The following is a 13904-nucleotide window of genomic DNA, read 5'->3' on the forward strand; positions in this document are numbered from 1 at the left end:
CCCATCGCGCCCCCCATCCTCTCGCTATGGGTTGGGCCTCCTCTAAGAGTCGCCGGAAGCGGAAGTTGTTGAAGGGTGGGAGTTGTTAGGAAAGTGTGTGGTTAGCTTCCCGCTTCTTGGGTTCCAGGCGGGGCTCCCGGAGCCAGTGAAGCGAGACTAGCTGACCGCTCCGGGTCCCGAGCCGTCGCTTGAGGGGCGTGGTATCCCGGTGCTCCGACCCTTCCCCGGGACCCTGGGGAGCCCCTGTGGCGGGAGTGCCGTGTCCCCGCTGCCTTCCCCGGAGTGAGGCTCCGCCCGGCATCCCCGGGTCCCCGCAGATCCCGCCATGGGCAACACCAGCAGCGAGCGCGCCGCGCTGGAGCGGCAGGGTGGGCATAAGACACCCCGGAGGGACAGCTCCGGGGGCACCAAGGATGGGGACAGACCCAAGATCCTGATGGACAGCCCCGAGGACGCCGACCTCTTCCACTCGGAGGAAATCAAGGTGCGGAGCGCGAGGGGAGGTTCCCGCCACGGCCGCGCCGAAGCTCGCCGAGAGGTTGGGAAGGGAGGTTGGAACTTCGCGCGGTGCCCTTAGAGGCCAGAGGCCGGGTCCTAGCAGTCCGGGAACCTGTGTCTAATTACCGATCCGAGAAAGTCAGCCTGCGGGGAGAGGAACTCGCTGCGCTTAACAACATTAAGGAGAAAGCAGCTCTGGGACCGAGTTTCAGGTTCTTAATTAATTCCGAGAGTCAAGCCAGCAGTAATTGAGCACCAGTCCCTGCTTTTCTCTTAGGTATAATTAATTTCACAGCTTGGAGAAATCTTCTCTCACCACGAAGCCGACTGGCGCTTTTATAAAAGTTATTTTGGGAGTTTGTTGTCCATTTCGAAAGTAAACCCGAGCGCACGTGTGAGCTGAAAGGTAGAGTTGACTAGTAGAGCTGGCACTTGTTGCCAGAAGTGTTTAGTTCAGACACTTTTGATTGACCTTGCCTTTTTTTTTTTTTTTTAAGAGAAGGAATAGAAAAGTAATTCCACTCCCAGGGGTCAGTGGGTGAGTGAAGAGTCAATCTGAAGGAGGCAGCCGGCAGCTACTTAGGCTTCTCCCCCCACCCCCTTATTTAAATATGACTTGTACTTTAAGCAGACCAAAGCAAACATTGTCGCAAGTGGAACTTGAACTTCCTGCTGCAGTCTGCTTTAATCCCCTAAAACTTAACATGACTCTTGACACCTGTTTCAACCACTTTCTGATGGTGTCCATCTATTTCCAGCTGCTGGGCCCAGTCCAAGGACTCATTTTAATGATTCTGGCAGCTGATATTTAATCTGAAAAGAACCAATTCCTTAAAGGAATAAAGTAGGTTTAGGAAGAATGAGGGTGCCCCCTGCCCAGAATAATCTTTTACTATCCATGTGTATGTAGTCAGCATTGTCCATGAAGTTAGTTGCCTGGCAACTCATTCTGCCTTTATTCACATTTCTTTTTCTCAGATACTGGATTGGGTAATCACATTATTATCTCACAATCTTAGTAGAGCTTGCTTTTACATAGCCCTACATCCTGTGATTTGACCTTGTTTTCTGAACTTGTTGCATTCCTGAAAAGGTGTGTGCAGTGAACTTTGGAATCATGTTTCTCCAGTGACTTGACATGCCTTCCTCTTGTAGTAATTTTGGCCCCAGAAGGCTGGTTAAGACACCATAAGAACAAAACTGCTTTCTTGAAGAAGCACATGTTGTTGCCATCACAAAACTCCCACAAGAAATGCTTAGCATACAGATGATCTGTGGGGAATGAATTAGAAGCATCCATTCTCTTTTCATCAGAAATTACTGAAATGATGCCCCAGATACCAAAAAAAAAAAAAAAAAAAAAAGTTGCGGATTCTTTTAACTAGCCCAGTTCACTATTTTGGCTGCAGTCAGTTACTAGATTCCCCTAAAGAGCCAGTCTCTTACTCTTTAATCTGTAAAATCTTGTTCAAATTCAAAGATTTCAGACATCTTTTAGTTAAGCTCAAATCAGTATTTGAAATAAAAGTACTAGAAGCCTGCTGGACTCCCTTCAAGGTCTCTCCCAGCATGGAACTCCTGCTCTTTTAAAGTCTGTCTTCTCGCTAGGAAAAATGTAAAAGGTCCATAACCAGATAGATTTCGCCTGGACAGGGTGGCTGTCTGTCATTTTGGAATGCTTCTGTTATTCAGTGCATACCATATTGGATGTTATTGTGAGTTTGTTTTGTTTATCTGTTTCTCCTCAGGGATTAAATAGCAGTGAATGGTGTTTCCTTCCTTGCAATCTGGATGTGCCAGTTTTCAAGTTGACAGTTCTTGAATTTTCCCTAATAAATTTTCACATAATTCAAATCTTGCTTAATAAGAGGGGAAGGTGATATTTATTAAGCTAGCGTAGTCTCATATTCATTGCAGTCTTCTTCTAAGAAGGAAGTTTATTTAGTTTACTCAAGAATCTCTTAGTACACCTCTTTAATAAACAGTAATAATAATAGCTAATTATTTGTAAGCATTCACAATGTGTCAGACACTATGCAGAGCATTTTACATGGACTGTCTCAATCTTCACAACCTTTAGAAATGGTTATTTTATTATCTTCATTTTGGAGGTAAGGAAACAGGTACAACTAGCCAGGGACTGAACCGAGGTGGCAACAGCTGCCTCTTTAGAGTGAATTGACAATATTAGCTTAACTGTCTATTGTAGGGAGCTCACCAGTGGCTTCCTGTCCCTGAGTAACTGCTCTGCTTCTAGGCTCCAGAGAAGGAGGAGTTTCTGGCCTGGCAGCATGATCTGGAAGTGAATGATAAAGCTCCTGCCCAGGCTCGGCCAACGGTGTTTCGATGGACAGGGGGAGGAAAGGAAGTTTACTTATCTGGGTCCTTCAACAATTGGAGTAAACTTCCCCTCACAAGAAGGTAAATTGCCTGGGAAGTGTTTGCATACTTGTCTTAACCCATGGATACTATTGTTTCTAAAGATTTCTGTGGGTGAATAGAAAAAAGGATGTCTTTATACAATGGATTCTGAATGACCAGAGTTTGCTTAATAAAACCGAGGGTCAAATTTTAAACCTAGGAAATCCGGGTTTAAAGCGCACCGTCTCCTCCCCCACCCTGACAAGAAGAAAAGCTATCTTGGTGGCTCGTATTGCTCTGCCGTGGACATCTCTCAGTTCAGAATCCCAAACAGGAGTGTGCTCCCCGTGCTGGAGCGAGTGCTGGGCCAGAAGGGAATAGGCTCGGGTTGGAGCCCACTGTGGCTGCGCACATAGCCTTGCACGCCTGCACCTCAGTGTTCCAATCTGTATCAGAAATCCTGCATGGACTTCTCAAATCGTCCCTAGTGAGGACTCTTGAAACACAGGGACAGTGGTGTCCTGTGGGCCGGGCCTGGTGGTTGTTGGAGGCTGCCTGTGTTTCCCACCACAACTTCCAAGGAGGGAACCACTCAGCACCGTAGTCACAAGCCAGTTCAAGTCCGGGGAACAGAAGAACCAAAGTAAAGATGTTCCTTGGATTTTTTTTTTTATTTTATGTTTTTTGAGTTGTTGATGGACCTATATGGGGAGCTGAGAATCGAAGGCAAGCGCTCTCCCACTGAGCCATGACCCCAACCCCCCTGAATCTTTTTTTTAGTACAAGTTTCTTGAGACAACCTTTGTGCCTACTGCTAAATTGATCCCTCCTCCCAGCCAAGGCAGACTGACAAAGGGTCAACCTAGATGACTCGTGTCAGTGTCTTCCTTGGCATCTGGGGTTGCCAGGTGGTGTTTTGCACACAAACTTGAGAAGCGCAGTGCCTCCCCTTTAATGTCAGGATTGTGGGTTCCTAGTAGTCAAACAAAGTGATTTTCAGGAAAGTCTCCTGCCCTGCTCCTTATATAGCTTTTCTAAGTTGAGATCATTTCACTGAATTGTCTAAATTGGATAAAAATGGTTGCTCTCCGGCAGCTGGACTCTTGGTTTTACAGGGAAACAATTTTGTTTTTTGTTTGGTGGCTGTTTGAGCTCAGAGGGTAGCAGCAGCCCACTCAGCTGAAGTGCTCTGCTTCCTTTCTCTTTGCAGCCACAATAACTTTGTAGCCATCCTGGATCTGCCCGAAGGAGAGCATCAGTACAAGTTCTTTGTGGATGGTCAGTGGACACACGACCCTTCTGAGGTATTTTTCCTCCTGACCCTGGTCCTCTGGGTGACTGCACAATCCACAAAAGTCACCTTCCCTTGTGGCTTGTTGGCAGATCCTTTGGTTCTGCTGGTAAAAGTCTCTGTGTGTGGCTGAGTGAGATAGCACCAATTGTCAGAGCATTGATATTCTTGACCAAGATGAGCAGACTGGCTGGCCAGGAGCTGAGACCTTCCAGCCAGGAATCCCAAGTCCTTTAAATAATAACTCCAGACCTTCTACGTTATGATTTCTGCCTGTCTGTCTCTTCCCAGCCAATAGTAACCAGCCAGCTTGGCACAGTTAACAACATCATTCAAGTGAAGAAAACTGACTTTGAAGTATTTGATGCTTTAATGGTGGATTCCCAAAAGTGCTCCGATGTGTCTGGTATGAACACAGTTATTTTATACCACATGTGTGCAGGCGGGGGCTATGCAGCCTAGAAATATTCTACTTTATCTTGCCTCTCACTCTCGAGCTACAGTTGCCTAATCAGGTGGACGAGTAGCGCTCCCTGAAGGGGCTGCACATAGTGCTTACCTCTGTCAGGCCGAGTTGTTGATGTTTAGCCCCATGGGAACTCTGTCATTGTCCCTGTCTTCTCGGGCATTCACTGGGTCCACATGGCCATAGCAAACAGATGGTGGAAACGGCACCAGAGCTTGATGTCATACGAGGGGCAGAGCCAGAGAGGCCCTGGAGGGACACCGTGGTCAGTGGTGAGCTGTGGGTCAGGGTGAGCCGGGACTGAGGAGGCCTGCCAGTTCACTTCCCACTCGTAGTGCCTGGAGAATTTCAGGCTGACAGGTGATAAACAGACACCTCAGTGACCTTGGCCATGACTTGTGTGATACATTAGCACCTTGTCAGACTCCCCGATAAGGTGAGAAAACGGCTCTGTACAGGAAACAGGCTACATGGCACAACTGTCCTTTCTGGGGACCTTCTCATTACAGTTCCAGTAAAACTCTTCTGTCTTCCAATTACAGAGGTTTCAATAAATTGCTTTCCATCCAAACCCGGCAGGAAGACACTACCTGGAACGTACTACATACAATTCAGGGAAAACGATGTGTTACAATCTCGAGTGTCAGTGCCAATTGCACTTCCCTATCCTGCTGTCCGGGGCTTAAGCAATTTTTGAGCCCTGTGGGCAGCAGTGAAGAGATTCTCCAGGAGCGACTGACAGTCTAAGGAAAGGGCAGCTGTTCAGCGTGCAGAACGTTTTTCATCACTCCCTGACTGGACTTGCCATCAGGATCTCCGCGTTCTTGGTTCAGAGATCACAGTGATAAATTGATCGTGGTGGGCTTGCTGTGGTTGAGCAGAACTTAGAAATCCCAAAGTAGTGCTCTTTTATTTGTAAACCTGAACTGATCTTTTAGCAACACTGTGTGTTCCTTCTTCAGATGGGTAACGTTGGAGCATGGAGGAAGTACCCAGGTATCCAGCCCATTGATACATGCAATGTTAGGTTGTCTACCTAAGCTTTTAGTCAAGGTTGTGCAGTCTAGATGAGCTGGGGAAGAAAACTGACCCCTCTCTGTTGATAAAACAACTTCAGCACTCTAGACATCTCATCTTTAGACACTTTCTTAAAATAGGTATTTATTCCTTCTGCCTCAGTTTTCTGCACTTAATGCTCTTTTCAATTTCCTGCTGTGATATGGTTGGATCATGTGAAGGGAGCCCGTCCCTAAGAAAGGACGTTGAGGGAATTGGCAGAACCAGGCCATATCATTATTTATTCTGGACTAGCCATGGATCAGGTGACGAGAGCCCATCCCCCCCATTCGCTGGATAACAGCTCAATACCCTCAGCTGGACAAACATCGCTAAACAAGCTGCTTCTGACATGACACAGTGCACTTCCAGAAGTTTCTTAATCTGTCTGAATCATGATACTTGGGCAAGAATTTGGGAAAACCCTAGTGTGATAGAGTCTAAGGGCCTTTAGAACAGGTTTGTTGTTTTTTGGGTTTTGTTTTTTCAGTTTTCAGACGTGCTGGTGCCTTGCATAACCTGTTTCATTCTGGCTGGGCTGGTGATGTTCGTGAGCTTAGCCACTTAATCCTCACTTGAAGCCCTGAGCTGCTTTGTGGCATTTGCTAGCCCAGCCTGAGGTGAGAAGGAAGCCTTATTCTGCTGATTTGTGAGGTTCAGTGATTGAGAACGGCTCCTTGTTGCTTCTGACCCAGGCTCTGTCTTTGCCACAACCTCTCTCTTCTGCCAGGGCATCTGAGTTCACTGCTGATTTCCTTTCCAATCACCCAGATTCCAAAAGGATTTTCTCATCTCCTGTGCTCTCCACCTTTGGAGGCTGTGTGTCTTTAAGAGAATATAAATTTGTACCAAGGGAACCAAAGACAAGGAAAGCTAGATGACAACTCCATAAATAAAATGAGACCGCTGCTAGAAATTCTGATTTTCCAATGTCCTGTCACCATCTCCCAACAGAACTGTCCAGTTCCCCGCCAGGACCCTACCATCAGGAGCCCTATGTCTCCAGACCAGAAGAACGTTTCAAAGCGCCACCTATCCTCCCTCCACATCTGCTTCAGGTCATCCTGAACAAGGACACGGGGATTTCTGTGAGTACCTGGGCATCTGCCCAGACCATTCTTCATGGTCATGTTCCTCTTCTCCCCCAATCCACTCCTCAAGGACAAGCACCTGCGAGCCGGCTCAGTGTCACCCACTGATGTGAACTGCCACGTTCCTCCTTGGACATGGGGATGGGCTACTTGCAAGAGGTTCCACAGTGTGGATGTCGCATCCCTGTCTCACAAAGTCTTTCTGAACTTTTCTTGAATTTTACTTCTGCCTTAGCTTAGGCCCCATTCCATTTAAATTTTAGGAGAAAATACTTAACCACCTCTTCTTAGCAATGTATACATTGGCATTCTCCCAAATTTTAGAATCTAGTTCTAATCATTAAATTGCTTTTAGAAACATGAGTGCTCCTTGATTAAAAAAATTGAGGTAGCTGGCCAACACATTTCGTCTGGGAAATTGGTATTCTATGCAAAAGAGAGATCTGTGTCCAGGATCCAGAAGATCAGTCAGTTATTCCCTGATGGCTCATTTTCCATTCTGTGTAACCTTGACTGTTTGATCCACCTAGCCCTGGAATTATGGCTTGGTCCAAGCCACTGTTCAAGAGGCACATGTTTGTAAGGTGCTGTCTTAAGTCTTTTATCTGCTGCTACAACAGAATATCTGAGTCATTTATAAAGAACAGATTTGGTTTACGAGTCTGTAGGCTGGGCATTCCTGAGCGTGGCGCCAGCATCTTGCAAAGACCTCCATGTGCATCATTCCATCCTGGGGCTAAAGGTAGAAAAGCAAGAGGGCGCGGAACTTGCTTTTGTAACAGTCCAATCTTGAGATAAGGAATCCACTCCCATGATAATGATGTTAATCCATGCTCCATCCCGGACACCTGGTCACTGCTTCCTAGGCCCCACCTGTTCCCTTGGGGATGAAGTTGCCAGTCCTTGAACTCTGGGGGACTCATTCAGACCATAGCAGAGGCTAAGATAACGGTACCACTCAAGAGTCCACCCTGAACTAGAAGACACAGGGGCTGAGATGAGCTACATATGTAAATTGGGCAGGAGTCCCCAGCAGTAGTCACTCCTGGGCTGCCAGGGCCGACTCTTGGTGTCTGTTAGCCCATCCCAACAAGACTCACCTTTCTTAGGGCACCGGGCTCGCCTCTGTGCCAAGAGTGCCCCAAGCACATGGATGACAGCTGGATTGGCAGTTCCAAGGGGCCAGTGCCAAGAACCCGCATGTCTCAGAACCCAGTGGGCGACCATGTTTCAGGGCTAAGTTGGCAACATCAACACAATGGGTGAAGAGCCACAAGGTCATTTAGCCTTTCTCTTAAATGCATCCAAGAGAGCTGGCTTCCCTCAACTCTAGTTTTACAAAGTTTGTAGGTTAGAAGACACTCTGCTCTCCTAGGCTGGCAAGGTGTTGGTTTGTTTGTTTTCCTCCTTGAAAAGGGAAACATGACTAGCCAGCTTCCCTGGTAGAGGCTGCTTCTGGAAGTAGACTAGCCCGGGGCGTGGGAAATGGAACAGCTTCAGGACCCCTCTGTCCAAGGCAGTAGAGTGTTAACAGCAGACTTTGGTTCTAGTTATAATACCGAATGGTTAATGTTGAGTGTGCCCTGGACTAGTCTGTCTTCACTCATTCCTGTGTTCTGTCCTAAGCCTCACAGCAACCTGGGAAGGGTTGAGGAGATTGAGGCACAGAAAAGTTAAGGAACTTCCCAGGGACCGCATTCAGGCTCTTCTGTCTCAGAGATTAGAAGACACAAAACATTGTAACTAACTGCAGTGTCTTGCTGCACAGTAGCTCTTCCAGCAACTGAAATGTAGTATCCTTTGACTCCATGTCCCCACACCACCCCCAGCCTGTGGTGTTTTAGATTTTAAGGTCATGTGGTGCTGCCTTTCTGTGCTGGGCTTATTTCCCTTAACATGACTTCCTCCAGGTTTATCATGGTGTCAATGGCGGTATTGCAGCCTGTTGAAGGCTGACTGGGATTCCCTTGCATACATAGGCCACAGTTTTTAACTCCATCCATCCATTTGACATCTAGGCTGTGGTGGGTAGGTTGTGATGAACATGGGAGTGCAGGTGTCTCTGATGGACAGATTTCATCTCCTTTTCACAGATACCCAGGATTGGGATTACACGATTATATGGTAGTTTTTTTTTGAGGAACTTCCATAATAGTATAAAAAATAGTCCCAGAGGCCATACTAACTGACATACCTATCAACATTGCAAAAGAGAATAGATTTTAAGCGTTTTAACTACAAAAGTTTTCCAGGGTCACGTAGTAAGTGGCAGAGCCGACATCCAGGTGAGGCAGGTGGTAACAGCAGACTTTGGTTCTAGTTATATTCCTTTCTCTCAACACCTGCCCTGCGCAGCCCCCGCAGGGCTGAGTCCTGTTGCACAGAACTCATCAACCAGCCTCTGCAGTGCTAAGCCTGAGGTGAGATCAAGTGCAGTGCTTGATATCTCCTAATTGATGGTGACAGAATAGGAATCAGGAACTGGTTTTCCCAATAGACTGTCCTCACCTTCCTTTTTGAGAAAACCAGCCTTGTGGAATTGCAGTTTGTTCTGTTCCCAAGGAGATCTTCCCACACCTGAATCCTGAGAGAAGAAATGATTAGTGCAGACCTCCTAGACCAGAAGCCTTCGGGACAACCAGGCATGGTTTTGAAGGTGGCTTCAGCCTCTTCTTTGGGGAGGACCTCAGCAGTCCTATGCACAGGGTAGAACCAGAGTTTGGTTCCTTACATCAATCTGGGGCCATGAGCATGGCCCTTCCCCTACAACGGGGACCTAAAACCAGGGGCCTGCCAGTGCAGCACCCCCACAGACTGGTTGCCTGTGCCTTTATGTGTCATGTGAACTAGCATTTGTAAAAGTCGGGAATGAACAGTGGGGAAAATAAATGCATTTCTGGCTCCTCTTAAAAATAGAATTTGTGGCAACATTAATTGCCTGTTCTCAGTAAGCTTTTACAGGGTAATAGTGTCTCCTGCAATTACCCATTTAATTCTTCAGGCTCATTTTCTGAGTCTTAGAGACATAAGTCAGAGCTCTGCTAGAGAGGGTTAGGATGGAGCAGCACGTCTGCGCCGTCTTCCATTTCCTGCAGCGGGCAGCTCCCTTCCTCCTGCCCGCCTCTGTAAGACGCACAGCTGTGGCCCACTCTTGAGAGGCTGTGCTGAAAGCCTGACCAGAGGCACACACCAGTATTCAGCTGGCATGAGGGCTCCCTTGAGGTCAGAGGGTGCTGCCTTCTTGCCTCACCTGTCATCTTAGGCCCTTCTGCTGCCCACTTAGGAAGAGAGGTGGGTATGAGAGCGTGCCTCCCTACTTGGGAAATAAAGGGAATTTATAAATGCTCACATCCGCCTTTGTTCCCTCACAGTGTGATCCAGCTTTGCTCCCCGAGCCCAATCACGTCATGTTGAACCACCTTTACGCACTTTCTATCAAGGTAATGACCCCCGTCTTTCACTATCGGAGCAGTTTCTCAGCATGTGCTCTGAGGACCCCAGGCACTGGGAGTGCCTAGCGTGCTGGTTTAAGGGCAGCATCCAGGGCTGGGCGAGCTGTCTGGCTCAGTTTCTGAGGTGGGCCCAGGAGTACGTATCTCTCTTCAGCCCTGTGATAAGGGTTGTGCACGCTGAAGTCTGATCCCCTGACCTGGTCCTGCCTTCAGTCAGTTCCTCCCTCTTCCTCAGGACGGAGTGATGGTGCTCAGTGCAACCCACCGGTACAAAAAGAAGTACGTCACCACCTTGTTATACAAGCCCATATGAAGAGCTGCGGCCAACGGTGGACCGAGGGACAATGGTACCATCAGGTTCCCTGCATGCATGCTTTCCACTAGAGGCATGGACTGTCAGTTTCTCATTTCACACTCTTTTTAAGACATTTCACACCTGCCCTAGTCCTACTTGAAGGTTCATCCAGGCACAGCAGCTGCAAAAGAGCCTGGGCCTGTAATAGTCCTCTTAGCACCTCGGCTGCGAGCCTCAGGGGGCTCAAGGCCAAGAAAGGCAAAATGGAAGGCGAAGGAGCCACAACCCCTGCACCACAGCGCGTGAGGATGGTGCAGTTGGAACACACCTCCCTCAACTGGTGTGGACACTCCTTAAGCCAAAAGTGAGTGCTGGCCACCTTGCTAGTAAAACTCTGGGAAGCAGGGAACAAGGCCACACAAAATTCCTATCATCTGGGCATCTTTAAGGCCATCTGCCTGTCCTTCCAAATTGAAGCAATAGATTGCCCTCCTTTCTCTGCCTTAGGGAGGTGTCATTTCTAGTGAAATTAAAATCCGTCTGGTTTCCAGGTAAAGTCTTTAGTAGTTTCCTATACTGTGCGCTAAGTCCTTTTTTATTATCCAGAGGTGGCTAGCTGTACAAGCTAATAGCAATAAGTCACCATGACTAGAACATAGATCATGTGACTGCTCAGCAATAATCTGTTCCCCGAACAGACTTAAACATACTGCCAGATTTCTCCATTCACCTGGATGACCCTAAGGACTGACGACCATTAGCTGGAAGGTTGTCCAGCTTTTTATCCCAATTGTAATGACAACTTTGCAGAATACCCTGAGCCCTCCTTTCAGCCACCTCTCTTGGGACTCGTGTCCCTAGTTAGATAAGAAGGCTTCAGCTGTTGTTGTTGCTAGTAAAAGGGATTTAGAACCTGACAGCAGCCCTCTGAATTCATGCCAGGATGACACCCTTTAGACCAAAGTGGACATCTTTATACTTGGCTTAGTTTCCAGGGAGATGCCACACATGTGCCCACTGGTGCAGGTTCCTGTCACCCAATCAGCAAAAGTTAACATTGTCTCTTTTGTTCTTGCTGGGAGAGGGAGGGATGAGCTTGCTGGTGTACAGTATTTATTTGGTAAACCTGAGTACAGGTACCCTTTTTTGTTACTGTTTTCAAAACACTGAATTGCTGTCACCTTGACACACAAGTTTCAATAAAGCTTTGTAAAAATAATTGGACATAAAATTGGAGGAAGCCCTGGTTCTTATTCAGTTGTTTAGAGACTAGAACTTTCCCAGGTTTGTTCAAGACCACCCTTGTGGCACTCTGGAGTGTGGGGCAGAACTGTTCCAGCTCCCTTGGGGCTGAGGGACATGACCTTGATCCACCCACTTAGGCAGAGTTTGGAGATATGTTCAAAGGCCTCTGAGACTGACTCCCTTTGCCACTCAGACCCAAGCAGAAGCAGGTGGGCAGATCCCAGGCAGAGGTTTCGCTTTCTTGTGTTCATAAACAAGCCCTGCAGGGACGCCTGGAATCGTGATTCTGGCTTGTGAGACACCAGGACATTTTTGAGTGAGCTGTTCTATTACCTGAAAGGGGCTCAGGCTCTCCTCCCAAGAGCATGAAAGGTTGTGGGTGATTTTTAAGCCTTTTCTTCACACATCAGGAAATATTTTAAATAAATGGCAGAAAAAGGAGGCTCTGACTCATCTGGCCCATGGAGCCTGGAAAGCACCCCTAGCTGGGTACCTGTCTTGCCCTGAAAGCTGGTGACATGGGAATCCTTGATTTCAGAAACTAGGGTTTCATCAAGTAGACCTAGATGAATAGAAAACAGTTATCTCCAAATTGGATAAAACATTTTTAAACTATTGAAAATATCTAAACTTAAAAGTATGAAAGAGGTGGTCAAACACCAGAAATGAAGAAGCCCTGCCGGAGAGCCCGAGGAGAGCCGGTACCCTGGTAGAAGCTGGGAGGGCCCAGTTAGGCAGGACCTCGCTCTGAGCTCCAGGCTGGGATTGGACCCCTACACCCGGGCCCCCTGCAGGAGTCAGCCCAGCCCAGCCCAGCCCCCCTGCCTGTGACGGATGGGAGACTCCAACTGCAACCAGAGTCAGGGCTCAAGGAGCCATCAGCCCTGGGTGGCAGGTGGAAAGTGAGAAGAGAAGCCAGTATACAAATGAGCTCTCCCCAGGGCCGTGCTGGAAAACCCGAGCTGAAAATCAGTTAGGAACTAGTGCAGAGCCAGTGACCCTGTAACTCCCGGCTCTTGGTCCACAGGGGACCCCAGGGGAGATGACTGCTTAGGGCAGGCCCACCTGCAACTCATGAAGACAGGTGTCTGGGAGCTTCTCCAGCATTCTGTGTGTACATTTTAAAAGATGTCATTTTCTTGAAAAAGCATAAAACAGTTCATTATGATCCAGAACACTGCCCGCAGAGCCAAGTGAAAGACGAGACAGAAGAGGCTGGAGATCGTGGAAGAGGAAAAGCAGATCCTGCTCTGCACAGCACATAGGGCCGAAGCCACATGTCCAGCTGTGTATCCTGTAATCCAGGACATGCTCCCTCAGCACTCATCCTGTTTACACAGTTAAAGCCTAACTCACGTTGCTTTTCAATGATGATACAATTTTCCTCTGGGAATGTATATATAAATGAATTTATAGTCAAAGGTAAGGCCTGAAAAGCTTTAAAATATAGCAATATTTCAGGGTAAATTGTTATTCCCCTAGTATCCTCAGGGGGTTGGTTCCAAGGCCCACCTCAGACACCAAAATCTCTGGATGCTCAGATCTCTTCTAGTGTAGTATTTGCATACAAGCTGCACACAGCCCCCACATTGTCTCTAGATTACTTGTAATACCTAGTGCAGTGGAAATAATCCAGCTGTATTGTTCAGGGAGTGACAACAAAAAAGGACAGTACAGTTTTCTTCAGCTTGGTTTTCATTGTGGTCAGTTGAACCTATAGAAGCAGAAGCCTTGGGAGGGTCCACTGTAGAACCACATATTGAAAACTGAGCCAGAGAGGACAGGACCCAGGCAAGGCTGTGTCCTTCCCTCTGGCTCCAGTTTATGAGTGTTAGCCGTCTCCCTACCATTCTCTCCAAGTGTGGACACTGGACAGAGATCAGGGATGTTTATCTAGTCGGTTTGCTGACTAGCTGTGTCTTTGGGCCAAATTACATGCCCTCTCTGATCTGGATTTCATTCCCTGAAGAATAAGGAGTGTTGTACCAGCACCTGATGAGGCCTAGAGCTCCCTTCATTTCACCTGGGAGCCACGAAGCCTTGGCAACAAAGCTGGGATGTGGGCACAAACAGGAAGTCAAGGCACTGGGCAGGAAAACTAGCTTAATTAGGAAGTCTCCACAGCTCCAAAGCTCCAGAACATCACAGT

The 13904-nt window shown here is 47.7% G+C and overlaps 1 protein-coding gene across 1 annotated transcript; it reads left to right on the plus strand.

The window, feature by feature from the left end:
- Window positions 1-54: 54 nt before the first annotated feature.
- Prkab1 (protein kinase AMP-activated non-catalytic subunit beta 1) lies at window positions 55-11741 on the plus strand. The gene is made up of 7 exons (XM_046456426.2): window positions 55-484; window positions 2756-2919; window positions 4070-4163; window positions 4442-4556; window positions 6627-6760; window positions 10135-10203; window positions 10451-11741. Exons 1-7 carry the CDS (start codon window positions 326-328, stop codon window positions 10526-10528), a joined length of 813 nt encoding a protein of 270 aa, XP_046312382.1. The 5' UTR covers window positions 55-325; the 3' UTR covers window positions 10529-11741.
- The last annotated feature ends 2163 nt before the right edge of the window (window positions 11742-13904 follow it).

This window comes from Marmota monax, unplaced genomic scaffold (genome assembly GCF_021218885.2).
Source record: "Marmota monax isolate L192 unplaced genomic scaffold, Marmota_monax_Labrador192_F-V1.1 WCK01_AAM20220418_F8-fsc00185, whole genome shotgun sequence".
Taxonomy (NCBI): Eukaryota; Metazoa; Chordata; class Mammalia; order Rodentia; family Sciuridae; genus Marmota; species Marmota monax.

Coding starts and splice junctions, on each gene's coding strand:
- Prkab1 (XM_046456426.2), top strand. CDS start 326: ATGGGCAACACCAGCAGCGAGCGCGCCGCGCTGGAGCGGCAGGGTGGG. Junction 2,920..4,069: donor AAACTTCCCCTCACAAGAAG/GTAAATTGCCTG, acceptor TTCTCTTTGCAG/CCACAATAACTTTGTAGCCA. Junction 4,557..6,626: donor AAAGTGCTCCGATGTGTCTG/GTATGAACACAG, acceptor ATCTCCCAACAG/AACTGTCCAGTTCCCCGCCA.